We start from the raw sequence: 19899 nt of genomic DNA, 5'->3' as shown, positions 1-19899 counted from the left end.
AAAAAAAGACAATCTATTGCCTATTTTTTTAACCAACGTGTTTCTGGATTATGCTGTCCAAAATAAAAACATAACAAAACAAAAAAAATACACTTTAGCTATTATAATAGCAAACCTACATTTATTTCCCTTATTTTTGTTCACAATAAACCAAATCCTTGCATTTCTTAATTACTAGAAGACAAAAAAATGGCATTTAAAAAAAAGACCACAAGAATTTATAGCTTCAATAAATTTAAATTAAAACCCACAAACGATTGCTTATGCTTTTATAGTTTTTGTATGACTGACGATCTATGACTGCCACGTAAATTTAAAACTCTTATATACGCTACATATTATATCTTTTTATTTTTCCGGAGGAATTATCATCATGCCTCAAATGTCGATTTATAGTTATATTCATAAATTGTTCCAAAAAAAAAAAGACCCCCCCCCCCCCCACCATCACTTCTTCTACTTTCGTTTTATTTGTTGTGTGTATTTATAAAAGGGGGATGATGCTCGAATCTGGCAACCCGATCCCATCTGTCATTGGGCTGCACCCGACCATCATGCAAACTTAGAGGGCAATCAAGCTTTTGCTCTCGGAAAGAAATCTAAAATAATAACAGGCGGCATGGGCTCGGGCGAAAGTACGACGAGAAAAGTGTCTTTCGGTGTGGACGACGAGGACAGAGTGAGGATTCTGCGTGGAGTCAAGGTAATGCTAATCCAGCTAGCATGTGTTGATTAGCTAAATGCTAACTTTATAAGTGCATGTCACCATGGTACACGTCATTAGCCGCTGCCGTGCTAACGGGTTTAACCGAGACTATTTTGAGCTCGTTCAAACGAATCGTTGTTGAAACGAGGGTTTAACTAAGCGAGAATGATGCGTGGGGGATGCGGAAGGATGCAAGGAAATTGATGAGAGAATTACCGCATCTGTGCAAGTGAACCCCCAGACTTCCCTGAGATAATGCAGAATTTTTAAGTGTTATCTCTCTGATTTCAATTTGGTGATTAACTGTCGGATGAGAGGTTTATTTTTTAGGTGTTTATTCTCTTCTGATAAATTCGGCGTAGGTGTTTGCGCAGGATTTCTTTTGTATCTTTTTGAAAACAAGATTCAAATGGAGCAGAGCTTTGGGAATATTGTTACTAAACGCAACCCTAATCGCAGGGCCAAAGTGTTTACTAGTTAAATCTTGTCTTGTCTAAATCTTGTGTTAATCAAGACACTCATTCTTTATTTTTGTTATAAACGGGGTAAATTAACGAACTCTTTCAGTGCCAATCATGTGAAAATAATAGGCGATAGCAAACGTAGTTTGGTTTGTTTTGGGGCATCTGACAGCGATGCATTCAAGTTCCGTGAACTGTCGGAATTTTGTAAACGTTACCGTTTATTGTATACTCTGGTGAGTTGAGGTTTTCTTTGAAAATACTTGTAAATCGGTTACCTTGAAAAAACAAATTTACACCTACTTATGACGTAACATTTTCAGTACTTAGTTTGTTTTGGGGCTTCTGACAGCGATGCATTCAAGTTCCGTGAACTGTCGGAATTTTGTAAACATTACCGTTTATTGTATACTCTGGTGAGTTGAGGTTTTCTTTGAAAATACTTGTAAATCGGTTACCTTGAAAAAACAAATTTACACCTACTTATGACGTAACAATTTCAGTACTTAGTTTGTTTTGGGGCTTCTGACAGCGATGCATTCAAGTTCCGTGAACTGTCGGAATTTTGTAAACATTGCCGTTTATTGTATACTCGGGTTGGTTGAGGTTTTCTTTGAAAATACTTGTAAATCGGTTACCTTGAAAAAACAAATTTACACCTATTTATGACGTAACATTTTCAGTACTTACTTACTTATTTTAATCAAACATGATTCTACAGAATTTCTTGACCGGAATAATTGCGCTATTTATTTGTTGCAACTTAAGATATTAAGTAATGAAAATAATAAAAAAAAAACAGTAGACAAAAAAATCAAATATAATTTACAAATGACAGTGAATAAATGTGATATATTTGAATTCACACCCTTTTAATCAAAAACAGGGCTTTTTTTTTCAAACTAACAGTGCAAAAAAAATACTGATTTGTTATTATTTTTTTTTAGTGATTTGTTTGACCTTGTATCCTTCGAATGTTGATTTGTCATTTTTTGTTCAAGTTTGCCAACATTTTTCCACAATTAAATGTGTTTTTTTGTCCCAAGAACATTTTGCACATGTTCAAAAGTGTACAGAAAAAACATCTTTTTTTTTTGTTGTCTCATGAAGCATTTTTTCCACCCTTTGGTCTAGCTTTCCGAAGATGTTCTCCAGAGAATGAGGGGTGTCGCTAATATTCCTCCACCTCGTGCACAGAAAGACACAGGTACTGTAGGTCTGGATATTAACATATTATTATTTTGCATACAAAATTCCTAATAGCAAACATTTTCGCTGTTTAACAATTGAACATAATAAAATCCGTCTACATTTCTTCTTAGCACTCACATAAGAATCACAGCGACGTGATTTACATCCAGCAAAAGTAATATGTTTAAAAAATAATTTTTGTCTGCATGCTATGGGCTAATATCTCATTGGTGAATAACAAAGTTCAATCAGAAAATCATGAAAGTATACAAAATATCAGCCACTCTGTTATTTGCATTTCTTTTTTTGTGCTATCAAAATACCATTAAAATTCCAAGTTTGTCAGCCATCAAATTTCTTTTGCTATCCGCTCTCTGGATTTTTCAGGCGCTTCTTTCAGTGACGGCGGCAACACTCCAGCCCTGAAGAAGTCTCAGGACCAGGTCCAGTCCAGCACCCAGTCCAGCACCGGCAAAACACCTGCTCCAGTCAAGCAAGAACAACAAAGGTTAAAAGCAGTTATTTATATCTGTTATTATTATTATATTAGTCCTCTGACCTATTTGGGGCCCTAAATCACAGGTGTCAAACTCCAGTCCTCGAGGGCCGGTATATTGCAAGGTTTTCCGGTTTTCTCCGATTTACTAATGAGCTAATCATTTGAATCGGGTGTATTGAGGAGAGAAAACCGAAAACTGGAAAATCTGCAGGATACCGGCCCTCGAGGACTGGATTTCCACACCTATGCGGCCTAAATAAATGTGATGCAGGAGTCTCACCCTTCCCCTGTTTCACTTATGAATGTATTTTTTTAGTTCGAAGGAAATTACAAGTCAAAAAAGAGACACCGGATAGATGCACGGGATCCACATTGATCAAATATTCATATTAAATGTCAGCAATTTTGGTTTTCACAAGATTTACCTTTTTACCTTCTGCATTGTTTGAAATGCAAACTGCCATTACAATGTGTTTTGCATTCGTTTTTGCCGTAATAGCCTTCTTGTGTATAGTTTGCATGTTGTCCCCATGCCCGTGTGGGTTTTCTATGGGTGCTCCGGTTTCTTCCCACATTCCAAAAACATGCATGGCGTGCATATTCGACACTAAATTGTCCTTAAGTGTGTTTGTGAGTGTGAATGTTATTTATTTATGTATTTATTTATTGTCTTCGTGCCCTGTGATTGGCTAGCGAGTTTGTGAGCGTGAATGTTACTTATTTATGTATTTATTTATTGTCTTTTCGTGCCCTGTGATTGGCTAGCGAGTTTGTGAGCGTGAATGTTATTTATTTATGTATTTATTTATTGTCTTTTCGTGCCCTGTGATTGGCTAGCGAGTTTGTGAGCGTGAATGTTATTTATTTTTGTATTTATTTATTGTCTTTTCGTGCCCTGTGATTGGCTGGCGACCAGTTTGGGGTGTACGCCGCATAGTGCCCAAAGACAGCTGGGATAGGCTCCAGTACACCTGCGATCCCTGTGAAGATGAATTTGGGATGATAATGGATGTATAAATATGACCACGTTAAAGTCCCGCCCATAATTTCTGGAGGTTAAAACACTGTTGTGACTGGAGCGGACAGTTAATCACAAACTAACTTGCGGATAACAATCAAGACCTGGGGTATGTGGCGCACATGATGCGCATGCTCAGTTATCAATTTGTGCGGAAGTGGGTGTGGGTTGTTTTGCCCTTTCCGTGCCTTGAATCAAAATTGGTGACGTCACTCTGTACAACTAAATGTCATTTTTAGTTTTTGTGAAGCTCTGTTTTGGGTAACACATTTCTATTTTTAGTTATTTCTTTATTTTCTAACTCGCTGATATAAGTTTTTTTTTTCGTTTACTTTTCCTTAGAAATGATTACACACGATTTAGACATACTGTATATCTGATTGGCGGTCTATGCCGCCCTCTAGCGGTCGACGATATTTGAGCCATTGAAATTGCTGCATAGATCCATTGGACATCCTGAATTTGTAGGAGGCAAGTGGGCCATAAAAACATGATTATGCGTGTGTGTTCTTTCCAGGACGGATCTCCAGCAGAATTTAGTGAGAGAAGAGTTGGCCAAAATAAGAGAGGCGGAGACCATTAAGGCAATGAGTCAAGAGAGACACCATTCTCGCCAGGAGGCTGAAAAGGCCAAGCTGTTGGTACATTATCACACACATGCACACACCCACAATTATTTTTTGATTGTAGAGTTAACTAAAGCTATTAAAATACAACTAGTAAATGGCTACAAATAAAATAAATTATGCATTGTAGTGAGTAAGCGTAAACGGCGCAGTGGCTTGTTAATACCTCAAAATGGCAGCAGTTAGTTTCAGTTAGCCCAAACCAAAAATATGAAAGAAATCCACTAATGTTATTATATTAGCAGCGCGTGCGCGTGTATGTTTTTGTTCTCACTCATTCACCTTCTTTTTAATTACTGCATTTAGCACTTTTTATGGAGAACAATCCCATCACTCACAAGGGCTATTTGGACAACCTGTCAAATCATTTAGATTATTTTTTTAGGCATATTCGAACTTTTGCGGAATAAAATACAAATTACTGATATTCATCCAATTTTAATAATAATAATAAAAATAATTCCTCCCAATGCATTTGAAGAGGTATCAATTTTTTGCTTACCGATTCTTCGTGAATAGAAAGGGTCAATGGTGAATATATTGCTCCAAAACATTGCTTTTTGGTTCACAGAATTCACGCGTGCCGCAATTAATGAACTGATAAAGGCGTTCATCCTTGTCATATATCCTTATTTAATTAGCATTTGAAGGAATTTTTTTGAGTCAACTCTGCAAGTACTAGTGATACCGTATCACTGAACTGCACCCTGTTTACATGAATGTCCATCGTTAGGCACACTAGAATTGGGGGAAAAAAAACAACGCTAAAATAGTGATCTGCTTTCTAAATAACTTTGAAAATGATCACCTGAACGATAATACAGAAAGCAAGTTCCTTTGTGCATGAGCATACGTTTGTGTTTGTGTGTTTTTTAATAAAAAATGAGCCATCTTGTACGATCCAAAAAGGCACGGCGGGTGTGTAAGCATCATAACTTGATTTTAATTGGCAAAGCGTCATCCAAACACTTACGTTGGAAAAAAAAAAGTTCTTTAAAAAGTCTTTTAAAATACTGATGTTATATATTTATAAAATAACTTCAAATATCTACACCCGTAACCTTGAAAACGATACAGAGAGCGACTTCGTTCGACGAGTATGAGCATACATTTTTGTTTTTTGATCAAAAATGAACACTAATGTTTTTTGAACTCTAATTTTCAGCACCATTTTGTAAAATCCAAAAAGGCCGCTTGATCAGTCACCTCTGCGAGCAGCCAATCATATTCTGCTCTTTTTAAACGCCCCCTCAGTTGGATCAAGCACAAAAAAACAAAACAAAAACAACCCACTCATTTCCAGTTCTAGACAGTATTTGCAGCCATATAAGTGAAAGTCCATTTACCATTTATGGGACCATGCCCAGTCAAGTACCGTAATTCCATTTAAGCTCACTCTCCACCCCATCGCCGTCTTTCTAAATCTCGGACCCCCGCGCCAGCGTTTTCTCGGGCTATTGTTCTCTCTCACCTTCCCCTTTACTGTATCTCTCCCGGTCTTTCACCCGCTCCATCCCGAGCCATCGCCTCATGCCTCCTGCCCCGGAGACGGCATTATCAGCGCGGCGCAAGTGGTAAATTGCACCCCGAGACTTTCCCGGAATCGCAGATAGCGGCGGCGCGCCGTGGGATCGGCGGGAAAGAGAGAGAAGAGCTTGTTTTACACGCCGGCCGCCGCCTATTTTGCGTGACTTCTCCTCTTGCACCTGCTTCCCTCCCCGGCTTTTGATAAGGCGTGCAGTAGCGGATGCCTTATCTTCACTCCGGCACTCTCCTGCCGTTAATAGAAAGTCACTAGCGAGCACAACAACTAGTCGGACAAGACTGGACGCGCCGATGCCAAAGGCGCCTTGTAATTACACTCTCCCGCGCCATGAATACGGATTTGGGCATTCCGGTCAAGTGCTGGCGGCTTTGCGCTCATTCGGTCGGAACTCAAATGAGATTATTTTCCCGTTATGGTGGGAGGGAACAAGCGGGTAAAGGTGTGCGGCTTTTCCATTTATAATCGCTTTTTAATGGCTGGTTTGAACTTAACGGTCAGTTTTGAGCACGTCTGGACAAGCGGTATTCGTGTTTGATATTTTTGACAGGACGGACGTGTTTTAATATCAATTGGATTGTGACTTGTCTCCAATTGAGGAGATTAGCGTATTTTCCGCACTATAAGGCGCGGATAAAAGCCTTCGATCCTCTCAAAAGATGATTTTATAATCCGGTGCGCCTTTTACAGAGCATAAATTGGGAGCTTTCATTTTTGGGGGACAAAACAAATGAAAATGTAATAATTGGCATGTAAATTCTTTAATTTTCACCTCTGCATTTTAGTTATACCATATTTTCCGGACTATAAGGCACACCTAAAAGCCGTAGTTTTTTTGTGGTGCGCCTTATAATCAGGTGCGCCTTATATGGATCAATATTGAGATTGGGATTGGTAGATGGGGAATGAAGTGATAAAGTCAGCTTTACCTGTTTCTTTTGGTTGTTTACAGTTGAACAAGGTTGCTCATATTGAGTTATTATCCTATTGAGAGTTTAGAGCTATTATTTGAGTTATTATTGTTATTACTTAGTATTACTATATTGTGATTGAAAAAGTTTTTTACATTTGAACAAGGTTGCTCGTATTGGGTTATTATGCTATTGAGAGTTTAGTTATTATTTAAAATATTATTGTTATCACTGAGTATTACTATATTGTGATTGAAAAAGTTTTAAAATATGCCATTAATTGAGGGTGCGCCTTATAATCCGGTGCGCCTTATATGTGGCAAACGTTTTAAAATATGTCATGGATTGAAGGTGCGCCTTATAATCCGGTGCGCCTTATAGCGTGGAAAATACAGTAAATGTATTTTTTACAATTAAAAGTTTTATAACACCCTGTTTTTATGTGCTATATGATCCAATTTTTACGCAATTATATGGGGACAAGACGCAAAAACGCAAGTTTATGACAAAGAAAGCGCGATTTTATAAAACAATTGCAGAATTTGTTTTTCAATCAACAAAAGAATGTATTTTAAGGGTTTTCCTTGCAGTTTGATTGAAAAATGAGTATTATTTAATTGAATCATAATTTTATTCTTTTAACTTCTCGGTTGATATGGCATCGATCTAAACTGTCTTTTAATGTAATCAAGTTATTTTTTTCTCATTCTTCAGATAGGACATACTTTCCACAAATCATCAAAAGAGATATAAATCTCGATGGATCTTTTCCTGGTTAAATAAAGGTTAAAAAAAATGTATATTTTGACCCAGTGATTCATGGGGACACTGGAGCATATCGCAGACGTCTTCGGTACACCCTAAACTGATTGCTAGCTTTTTTTTTTTTTTTTGCACACTTCAAATTTCTGTATTTGGGCTTGTGTGCAAATTCTGGCTTTGCTCATTTGGGTCTCAGTCTGGGTAACAGTTGAAAACACGCGTGTGCAGTTCCTTTGTCTGTAAGACTGAATGCTTATTAGTGTCCATGTTCCAGCCCTTTGACTAGCGAGGGCACACACACACACACGCACACACACACACACACACACACACACACACACACACACACACACACACATTTGACTGTAAGCAGGATGAGCCAGGTGGATTTATGCACGGTTGTATGAATTGGTGTGTTTTGCCGCTTCCTCTTGTCTGTCGTGCGGAATATTCAATTCAATGTGTCTTTAGACAAATGTTTACTTATCCCCGTGATAATCCAATCCACCTAATCTTTCACCACTATGACCCTTGTCAAACTGACAAAATGACACAATGCCGAATCCAAAATGGGATTTGAAGGGGCCAATCAAGACAAAAGAGTCTTCACTGAAATGATTTAGGACTAGTCGCGTAAGACTGGAGTTGAGGGATGCGATCGTTTTTTGACCGCACAGTTTTCATTTGAATGTTTTTCAAAGTAGTTTTTAGAACAACGCATTTTTTTTTAAATTATTACTTCTGTCCGTTAGGTTTTTTTTAATTTTTTTTATTTTCATATACATGGCGTTATCAACAATGCTGTGTTTGTTTTTCTGCATGAGTGTGTTTCTGTGTGACAGTGTAGTGGAAAAATAAAAAATAAATCAATTACTTATTGTATCATAATACTTAACGCTTTCACTGCCAAGCCTTATCGGAAAAGGAAAAGATTGGCAATATATTTAGCATTTTCACTCCTATTTCAAGGCTGACAAAATATTGTGTGCTATGTCTATGTAAACATGGCTGTAATGATATCATATGAAAGATTGATTTCCATTCCTTACTTAGAATTCCAATGATGTAATATCTGTATTGTATGTAAGGCAACACTGCCATCCAGTGGTCACAGTTATCACTACAGTGCTCAATTGGCTTAATACTGTATTAGATAGTATTAGCAATATTCAAGGGTGTCAATTACCCTCCGTAAAAAAAACTTAATTGATGAGAATTTTATTATTATTTTTACGTACATCGAACGGCGTCCTTGCATTGCTCACCTAATCATTGCTTGTAAAAAAAAAAGACTTGCTTTGTTTTGAAAGACAGGTATGAAGGAATGACCTTCTCATCAAATCTCATGATATATTTTATTGTTTACCAGATTATGATATAGATTTATGTTACGTAAATGATGGCACCTGTGTTACTTGTATACATAACTGCTGCAAATCGATATAAAGGTAAAAAGTTAAAATAATAATGTGATTATTTTTGGCCAATGTTTGAAGGGTCATAATAAAAATAAATACCGTATTTTCCGTACTATAAGGCGCACCTAAAAGCCTTACTCTTTTTTTAAAAAGATGATGGTGCGCCTTATAATCAGGTGCGCCTTATATATGGATCAATATTGAGATGGGGATTCGTTGATTGGAATGAAGTGATAAAGTAAGATTTACCTGTTTCTTTTGTGTGTTTACACTTGAACAAGGTTGGTCAAATTGATATTGAATTATTATGCTAATGAGAGTTTGGAGTTATTATTTAAGTTATTATTGTTAATCCTCTGAGTAATACTACAATGTGATTGAAAAAGTTTTAAAATATGTCATTAATTGAGGGTGCGCCTTATAATCCTGTGCGCCTTATATATGGAAAAACTTTTAAAATGTCATTAATTGAGGGTGCGCCTTATAATCCGGTGCGCCTTATTTATGGAAAAAGTTTTAAAGTGTCAATAATTGAGGGTGCGCCTTATAATCCGGTGCGCCTTATAGTGCGGAAAATGCGGTAAATAAATAAAACATAAAATCGTGTAATCATGGGACGTCATTTAACTGACTCGTATGAAAAACGCCCTAAGGTACAATAATGGTCCATGTTTCCTAGGATTTTTCAGCAGTGACTTTTAGGATATAAGAGGTTATAATTTTGTTCCAGCTTCACTAATTACGTTATTTTAATGTCGACTTGTTGCTGTGCGTCGTTCCGCGCGCATCACCATTTTCCTCTGAAGATCCCCGCTGTAAACTTTATTCCTACAGATGCCATGTGTCTTCGGGCAATTTTTGTCGAGTTACTCTTAACACGACGCATCCTGTGTCGAAAAGAAAAAAAAAGATGCATCTATTTCTTTGACGCAGCTGCACCTGGCGCTGAATTGGGACGCCGCATCTCTTAAAGCGGGGGCTTCTATTTTAAGGAATATGGTTGTTCCACTTTCACTCTTGTCCATCAATCTGTTAGCGAAAGTGCGCTGGTAAATTGATCCAGATGTTTCCTTTGATTGGACTCACCTACCTACCTTGTTTACACTTAATGACGCGTCGTCAGCTGGAGATCCGGCAGCGCCGCGGCGTTTATCCGAGTCGGGGGAGCACATTCAGACTTTGGTAATGGGTGTGAAAGAACCAGCTGTGTACACGCTCAGAGAAAAGCGAGCGGATGCAGATGGGCGCGGGCTTCATTACCGCGCTACATATTAGCTGGTGAATTGCCCCGCGTTTGATCGTGTACCCCTCCGACCGCTTATTTAGTCAGACGTAGCGCATCGCGGCGATATTAAGCAATTGAATTGAGCAAAAACAAGTTAAATGTGCGTCTTCCCTTGCATTTCAAATGACTTTCTTTCCTTTCGGCGAGGATTATTGTGGAATGAATATGCTGACGCTTGTTTAGTGTGAAAGCTAGGCAATAAATGGAATAGTTTTGATTACTAAATTCTCCGCACTATAAGGCACACCTAAAAGCCGTATTTTTTTTAAAAAGCGGATGGTGCGCCTTATAATCAGATGCGCTTTATATATGGATCAATATTGAGATTGGGATTGGTAGATGGGGAATGAAGTGCTAAAGTAAGCTTTACCTGTTTCTTTTGTGTGTTTACAGTTGAACAAGTTTGCTCATATTGACATTATGCTATTCAGAGTTTAGAGTTATTATTTGAGTTATTATTGTTATTACTTTGAGTATTACAATATTGTGATTGAAAAAGTTTTAAAATGTCATTAATTTTGGGTGCGCCTTATAATCCGGTGCTCCTTATATATGGAAAAAGTTTTAAAATGTGTCAATAATTGAGGGTGCGCCTTATATATGGAGAAAGTTTTAAAATACGTCATTAATTGAGGGTGCGCCTTATAATCTGGTGCGCCTAATATATGCTAAAAGTTTTAAAATGCGTCATTAATTGAGGATGCGCCTTATAATCCAGTGTGCCTTATACGTGGAAAAGTTTTAAAATATGTCAATAATTGAGGGTGCGCCTTATATATGGAGAAAGTTTTAAAATACGTCATTAATTGAGGGTGCGCCTTATAATCTGGTGCGCCTAATATATGCAAAAAGTTTTAAAATGTGTCATTAATTGAGGATGCGCCTTATAATCCAGTGCGCCTTATACGTGGAAAAGTTTTAAAATATGTCATTGATTGAGGGTGCGCTTCATAATCCAGTGCGTCTCATAGTGTGGAAAATACGGTATTTTGTTTTGAAACCGTGACGCCGACCAATAGCAGACCAGCATCTTAGTGACTCAGTGACGCTGACCAATAGCAGATCAGTATCTTAGGGAGTCGAGAAGGCGACCAATAGCAGACCAGCATTGTAGTGACGTAAGCAGTGACACATGTAAGACATGATTGGTCGTTACCTGAGTCTTGAGCACAGGCAATGTTATTTTCAGCCAACAGGAAGTAGATTTTTATTCGTTGGTTATTTAGATGTTTTTTTTTTACATGAAAATTTGTGATCAAATTATAGACAAATATGAACTTTTTCCTGCCTTTTAGCATGTTATGCGCCAACTGTGACTAGCTATTTTTTGTGCAAACTATGAATATTGTTGACTTTAAAATTGGTTTGAAATCCTGATTTATTTTTGTCCGAATCTTACCACACGTTTTTTAAATACATCATTCAAAATATTTGGGTTTCGTTCAAATCATAATCTCCTTGAATAATTGAAGAAAATCAAGATTTTATTTTTTCCACCATATCGCGGTTCCGCTTAAAATACATTTTGTTAATTATAAACCTTAAAGTGAAAATGTCATTTCGTTCAAGCGCAATGCTTACAATCAGAGAGGACGTGATGTTTCGGCAAAGAGGAGATTGAATAAAGAAAAACAAATGAATATGAGAGAAAAATTTTGAAAAGATAGATGAGCACTGGGGGGAAAAAAAAATAAGAGCTCTGGGGAGCTAACCGAGGCTATAGCGAAGAAAAAAATGGTGAACAAAGGAGCAGACAGGAGAGGAAGAGGCTGAGCTGCTGATAAGCCAAAACCTGTATCGGTAATTGTAATCTGCACAAACTGATATGGTTGTGCATGTAAAGATGACAGCGTTTAGATCAGGGGTGTCAAACTCATTTTTAGTATGGGCCACATTGTAGTTCTAATTTCTGTCAGAGGGCCAGTATGACTGTGAAGTCAAATCTTTTTTAAATGCTTTTGTAAAACACGCACCAAGTTTTGAAATCAGAGGCCGGCAAAAACTGATTGTGAGTTAAAAAATGCTTGTATTTTCTCCACAGATTTTTAAAAGTTAAAGACAACTTGCAAATTTTGCTATTTTAGCCAGAAACTTGAAGTTAAATCAGCATTTCGCGGGCCACAAAAAATGACATGGAGGGCCGGATCTGGCCCCCGGGCCTTGAGTTTGACACCTGTGGTTTAGATGTTTAGTGAGGATCTATCAAGGTTAGTTTGGGACTTTTACGATGAATTAATTGCTTAGTGATAGTTAAACAGGCAAATATGAATGATGAAAACGCCTCAATTGTTGAGTGTGTTGTCCAGAAAACATTTCGCCACCTGAAAATGTTGAAATATTGTTTTTTCCGTCTGACGTCATAGACGCTTAGACAGGCGAGGAGAGGTTACGGCGCCATTATTGTAGTCCTAGCAATCATTTATCACTTTTAAGATGCTGCAAATGTTCTTAGTGGCAGACATGATAAAAAGAAGAGATGCTTTTAGGAGATACTTTATCGAGACAATTCGCAGCCATATTTAAAATGTGTTATCAATGGGGAGCAGTCACTGTATAATGGGGCCTAACTGGTAATGGCAAACAAGAAGAGCTGTAAAAAAAAAAAAAAAAAAAAATCTAATAGCCCAGATTGTTCTTCTTTCTTCTCCGTGTAGCTGCCCGGTCGTAATTACCAGTCCAATTATTATTGAGTGCTAATTTATTATCTAGCTGGGAGCTATGTGTTAAATAAACCCAGCGGAGTAAATAATGAGACGGGGAGAACTGGGAAACGGGGGAACGTACTGCCGCTTTTATCAGATTGTTAACACCGCACGCACAACGCCCGCTGGGTACTAGCGAGTCGATATGCATATTTCTTTTTACTAATGACGGAAGTTCTTATGAAACTTTTGCATCACTCGGCTTGGCTTACTGTTAAGATCCTGCCTGGAAGTGAGCGGCCGCTCATCTTAAATTCTGAAATGCCCGACCCGAGGCTAGGGCGCATCATATCATCATTCTAGACCGTTACGATTTGGATCGAATTTAATCGGAGAAATAAAGCCATCGAAAATGGATTTAAAAAGGTGCAATACTGATTTCAAAGTCTTTCACATAAATTTAGCATTCATGTGAAAAATATTCAGGCAAATACAGGTTGAAATAATTATGTCAATTTAACAATAGATATTTGTAGCTTGTGCGTAATTTTCCTGTCTGTTTTCAAGTCTGCTTATTTCGATAAAATTATTTGATCATTATTTTCCATGCACAATAAATTCTTTTTTAAAACACATTTTTCTACTTGCTGTCAACTGAACAGGACATCACAGGCGCTAAAAGCTCGGGTAATGACCAATCATGGCTTACCTATTGATCAGGTGACGTGCACAAGCGGAGTTGTGATTGGTTGTCAACATGTTGTATACCGAGTTGTGTTTTTCATGCACGATAAATACTTTTTTAAAACACATTTTTCTACTTGCTGTCAACTGAACAGGATATCACCGGCGCTAAAAGCTCAGGTAATGACCAATCATGGCTTACCTATTGATCAGGTGACGTGCACAAGCGGAGTTGTGATTGGTTGTCACCATGTTGTATACCGAGTTGTGTTTTTCATGCACGATAAATACTTTTTTAAAACACATTTTTCTACTTGCTGTCAACTGAACAGGATATCACCGGCGCTAAAAGCTCAGGTAATGACCAATCATGGCTTTCCGATTGGTCAGGTGACGTGCACAAGCTGAGTCGCGATTGGTCGTTATCATTTGGTGGTCAAAAGCAAGTGCAACGTGTTTTTAAAAGTATTCATTATATGAGAAAATTATTTAGTTATCAAATTCTCGTTCAATCCCAAACACATAATTTAACATTCAGTCCCAGTTACTTTTTTTATTTTTCAAATATTTTTCTAAATTCTTACTTTTTACTGCTAAAAATGGCAAAATACAATATATGGACTTTTCCTTTTGAGATTGCATAATCAAGTACTGTATTTTCTGCACTATAAAGTGCACCAGATTATAAATAGCACATTCAATGAATGGCCTATTTTAAAACTGTTTTCATACAGTATATAGGACGCACCGCATCATAAGGCGCATGGAATAGAAGCTACAGTAATGGCTGGGGTTGCGTTATGCATCCACCAGATGGAGCTGCGCAAAAGGGAATGTCAACACAACGATCATATAAGTCAGTCAAACCTTATTCATAGCCAATCAGAAATTACGTAGATTTTTTTTGGGGGGGGGGGGAATACTATTTGAAGAATGGTGAAAAAATCTACCTCTTGATTACGTTGAAAGAATGTTTAGATCAATGCTGAATCAGGAATTTAAAAGAGTATAATTATGATGCTATCAAATATTAAACTTTTTTAATCAAATTGCAACCAATTGTTTTGTTGATTTGAATCCAGTTTCTAGATTTATTTTGTAAAATTGTGCTTTCTTTTACAAAAACTCACAATTTTTGCACCTTCTCCCCATATAAATTGTTTCAAGATTGGAACTTATGTAGCATCACAAAATTTCAAACAGGGCGTTACATAAATTTCAACTGTAAAAAATACATTGCAGAGCTAAAAATGTGCATGCCGATTAGCTTATTTTATTTTTTTTGCCCCCCAAAAATGAAAACTCATGGTTTATGGACTGTATTAGCCGCACTTTCAGCTTTTGAGAAAATTGAAGGCTTTAGGTGCGCCTTATAGTGCCGTGTTTTCACTGTATTTTCTTCAATCCTTTGATCTTTACATCGAAGGCATTTCACATCACAAGGAAAGCTAGGGAGCTGAAATTTCACCCATACGGTTACAACATATCAAAGTTCCACATGGCAAGACCCCATCGTCATCACACCAGCAGGAGTGTGCCATCCCCCGGCTAAAATACTAAAAATCAGAATACTGCACAGGGGTTCTTCTGCGTATTTGAATGGTACTCAAGCTGGATCGCAGTCCTTAAAACAAAATGGGTCACTATTTGCTTGTGCGCGTGGGCTCGTGTGCGACGCGGCGTGTGTGGAGTCTTGCCTGGCTGCCTCTTATCTACGCTAGACTCGCAGACCCCTGCAGGGACATCAGGGGAGTCGCATGATTTGCTCTCATTTTCCTCTCTGGCTGCAAATTAAATCTGGACTAACGCGCTCGGAATACAGATAGGAAGAGCGAGCGTGCTGACTTTTATTTAAAGGCGCCGGCTTGTAACTCAAACCGCCCAAGCAGAAACTCCATCTTTAATGTTGGACTCTTTTACTTCCTATTTTTCACGTCGGCTCGACTGCAAGCATAAACCGCGTCTGATTTTTTTTTTTTTTTTCTTGCCTCACTTTGTTTACGCTACACTTCTGATTTGATTTGGTGTTCAGCGGCCCTGATAATTATGACGAATCTTCTCCTTAATGTGTGTACGTGCGTTTCTGGAGACGGAGTTATTGCTCTGATACTCGCACTGTGCTGTTAGTACCACCTGAAAAAAAATCGCAAGGATGTTATTATAGAGCAAGGGTGTCAAACTGATTTTTATCGTGGGCCGCATTGTACTTATAGTGTCTGTTAGAGTGCCGGAATAAATCTAAAATAGGTCTAAAAAAGCTTAAATTTGAACGTACCCCTTTAATTTCTCTAAAATCCTGAAAATTTAGGACTTAAAAATAGAAAAACATGTGTCTAATAAACGCCGTTTTTGCCGTTTTAAATCTTTACCTAGTTTTGAAAAGAGAGGCCGATAAAAAGTATTCAAAAGATAGATCGGGAACAGTACATGGTTATTTTTGAAGACAATCTGCAACTTAAGCTAGAAAATTGAAATCAAATCAGCATTTGGCGGGCCACATAAAATGATGTGGCGGGCCGGTTCTGGCCCCCGGGCCTTGAGTTTGACACCCGTGTTATAGAGTTTAGGAAGATTTGATCAAATATTACTATACTATTCTTCTCAGTGATACAAGTCAAGTTCTTGGTTTTGCGCAAACTATAACAAGTTTTCTTTCCAGTATGAAGATTTTAATTCATTTTACTGCAGTGGTTTTATGCCTACTATTGTGGCCAGCAAAGCCCCTCCCCCATTAATATCCGAACCTTTTGCTTTTTTTCACACTGGTTCATAAAATGTTCACATTTCTTTGCGACATTAAAAACAATCGAGTTTTTTTCCATTTAATTGAAAAAAAACATTTTTTTTCCAAATGCAAGTGGAGATAAATAAATGAATGATCGTGTTACTGCTTTGGTCTGAAAATGGTTTGTTTAAAAAAAAAAAAAAAGTTGCTGATCATTTGTTTTGATTTATACAAGTCAAGTTTATTCAAAAAACACATTTAAAAACAAGCTCAAAGGGCTGACCATTTTTACACCTTTTGCCCATTCGAGCAAACTTAAAAATTTAGAGCTGGATATCAATTCAGATTTTCAAAATTAATTCAGTTTGATTCACAAGAGCTCAATTCCATTCTAGTCATGATTCGCCTTGATTGATTTTTGGGTTTTATTATCCGTTTTGGTTTCATACGGGAGACATTCTCAGAAAAAGCAATGCTGCCATTAATAGAAAATTCTTGCTCTAAGTTGCTGCAATAGTAAAACTATAAACAGCTACATTAAACCTCAAACGAAGTGCGGTTATATTAATCAGTTACGTTTTGTTATACCTGACCCGATCAAAACAATAGTTATTTAATTCAATTACAGCCACATGGCACGCTTCGTAAATAGTGGCGAAAAAATACCGTTAACTCATGACATTCGTTTTCTTGCGATATAGTCTTACATTTTTTTGTGCTATTGCTGACTTTTTTCATTGTTTTACTATTCAAAGAATAAAATAAATAAATAAATAAATAAATAGATGATGAGCATGCTCCACATACACAGGATGTCATTGAATGTTTTCTGGGAATTACCGTATTTTCCGCACTATAAGGCGCACCTAAAAGCCTTATTATTTTTAAAAAGCTGATGGCCCGTCTTATAATCAGGTGCGCCTTATATATGGATCAATATTGAGATTGGGATTGGTAGATGGGGAACGAAGTGATAAAGTAAGCTTTACCTGTTTCTTTTGTGTGTTTACACTTGAACAAGGTTGGTCATATTGACATTGTTATTATGCTATTGAGAGTTTAGTTATTGAGTTATGATTGTTATTACTTTGAGTATTACTATATTGTGATTGAAAAAGTTTGAAAATATGTCATTGATTGAGGGTGCGCCTTATAATCCGGTGCGCCTTATATATGGAAAAAGTTTGGAAATGTGTCATTAATGGAGGCTGCGCCTTATAATTCGGTGCGCCTTATATATGGGAAAAGTTTTAAAGTGTCATTATTTGAGGGTGCGCCTTATAATCCGGTGCGCCTTATAGTGCGGAAAATACGGTAAATGTGCCTTATAGCACAACGTTGAACGAAATATATGTTGTGTGCGCATGTGTGTGTGTCCTCATGCAGGCTCAAGAGCTCCAAAAGAAAGAGTTGAGACTGAAGGCCCTTGATGCCTTCTACAAGGAACAAGTAGCACTACTGGAGAAAAGGGTGAGTCAACAAACACTCGTTGATGAAGTTCCAGAAGCTTCATTTTTGCACACCCCAACGCAGCAGAGACAAAACTGTAAAACAAACCAACCAAAGGAATAAAAAACTTGATAAACGCAAGGGATTTTTCTACAAACGCAAAAGATCACAGATTTAGGTAACAGTGTGCCCCTGCAGGGAGCCGTTTTATTTGTGTTGGTTCCCTTTCAACTGTCTGACATTTGCCAGGCTGAAAAAGGTGCGTTGTCATTGAAGTCTCAAGCTCACAGGGTGCCAACCAATAAGAACCTTTGCGTGGCCTTTGTTAGCAAGCGACTCCTCCAGGTTCCACACGGAAACGTTCTTTTAAAACAAACAGTGAAAGTCTACACACCCATGTTGAAATGCCACAGATTGGCAAAATAAATCATTTCATCATTTTTTTCTGCCATTACCATATTTTAATTTCGCTTTCTTATATTGCAGAAACATAACATTTGAGCAACATTTTATGTAGTGGAAGTTTTTATTCTCTAGTACTTAAATTCTATTTTTTTCTATCGTTTCTATCATATTTACGCACACGCTAGTCAAAAAACTATTTTTTAATTTTAAGAGTTATTATATTAGAGTTATTATATTAGTATTATCTTGAAAATATGTCATCGATATTTTTAGACGAATTTTCAAAGTCTAGTGTGCCTCATAGTGGACATTTGTGCAAATGTGGTGCAGTTCATGTACTAGGACTAGTGACACGGTATCGCTAGTGCTGACAGAGTTGAGTATACAAGCCGCCTCTGAAAAGAATTACATGGCAATTTTTTTTTTAAAACCTATTTTGCATGCGTAGTGGATAAGTAGGTTTTGGACTTAAAAATAGCCTACAGGCACTGTGACTTACTAAGAACAATTCAAACTCAAGATGAATGTATTTACTTATTTATCCATTCATTTGTAGTAAACATGGTCCATCTTTCTCAGAGCAGCACATATTTAATATTTAGTTGTAAATAAATAGAGCTGTAAGGTCCCGGTCAGGTCAGGACCGGTCTACTTTAGAGGTTCTAGTCTATTTTGTTCATGCTAACATTGGCCTGCAAGGAGAAAGAAGTCTTTGGCACGCAACCCTGGTGTCAGATGTGCGACTATTTACGAAAGTCTCGTTAGCTACAGGTTTGGTTTGCGAAAGGCTCTGGAAGGCTGGCATGCGAGCAGCAAAAGCTGTGTTTGCTGTTGGGCCTACCGTGTTTGTTGATAGACCTCTCCACGGGTGTGGGCGGTTATGTAGGACCGAAAAATATCCAGAGTGAGCGCGTTTGCATTTTCCCATGCAGTGTGTAATCAGGTGCGCTGTATGAATACTTTACAAATATGTGAATTTCTCTGCTTTTTTTTTCCTCTGCTATTTTACTGTGCTCAGGAGTTTAGTGTTTGCAAAATCTCATTACAGGAGTCAAGGTGCACCAAAATGATTTTAACCTACTGTAGCTTTGCTAAACTCATTCAATCCAATAGACGTATTTTTTATTTTTATTTTTTAACAATGCAGTGCAGACATTCAATTCCAGGTACTTATATATGTATTTTTTTTTTCAAGTACAGTGGGCCCCCGTGTTACGAACTTAATCCGTTCAGCGGCTACGCTCGTAACTCAAACTGCTCATATGACGATCAATCCAAACCTATGTTAATTCGTGAATGCGTGCAACGCATGCAAAAACCTTAGGTAAAAACATCACGACTTTATACACATATTAAAAATGAGTAACTTAATCTACTGTACAGTTAAATTAACATATACAAAGGAAAAATGACATTTACCTTTGGGGCGATGTGACTTGAGCTGGGTGGAGGCGGAGGGGAGCAGAGACCAACCCGCAGAATTTATTGATTTATTTTCTTAAACGGGAACTTTTCTCGAACGAGAACATATCACCGGCGATTTGCTTCTCTTTAATCCAGAATAGAAGAAGCCT

At 37.5% G+C, this 19899-nt stretch overlaps 1 protein-coding gene across 2 annotated transcripts in view; it reads left to right on the top strand.

Moving 5' to 3' along the window:
* Positions 1 to 508: 508 nt before the first annotated feature.
* Positions 509 to 19899, top strand: part of LOC148428313 (MICOS complex subunit mic25a-like) — a 36982-nt gene continuing 17591 nt past the window's right edge. For both annotated transcript variants that reach the window (XM_088409014.1, XM_088409013.1), the window contains exons 1-5: positions 509 to 703; positions 2302 to 2374; positions 2746 to 2866; positions 4393 to 4516; positions 17858 to 17941. In XM_088409014.1, coding sequence (XP_088265140.1) covers positions 620 to 703; positions 2302 to 2374; positions 2746 to 2866; positions 4393 to 4516; positions 17858 to 17941 — 486 coding nt within the window. In that variant the 5' untranslated portion in view covers positions 509 to 619. The remainder of the gene's footprint in view (positions 704 to 2301; positions 2375 to 2745; positions 2867 to 4392; positions 4517 to 17857; positions 17942 to 19899) is intronic.

Source organism: Hippichthys cyanospilos, chromosome 2 (genome assembly GCF_059441005.1).
Source record: "Hippichthys cyanospilos isolate Australia breed blue-spotted pipefish chromosome 2, RoL_Hcya_1.0, whole genome shotgun sequence".
Classification (NCBI taxonomy): domain Eukaryota; kingdom Metazoa; phylum Chordata; class Actinopteri; order Syngnathiformes; family Syngnathidae; genus Hippichthys; species Hippichthys cyanospilos.
The sequence above is the reverse complement of the archived record's forward strand: the minus strand, read 5'-3'. Positions and strand labels throughout refer to the sequence as shown.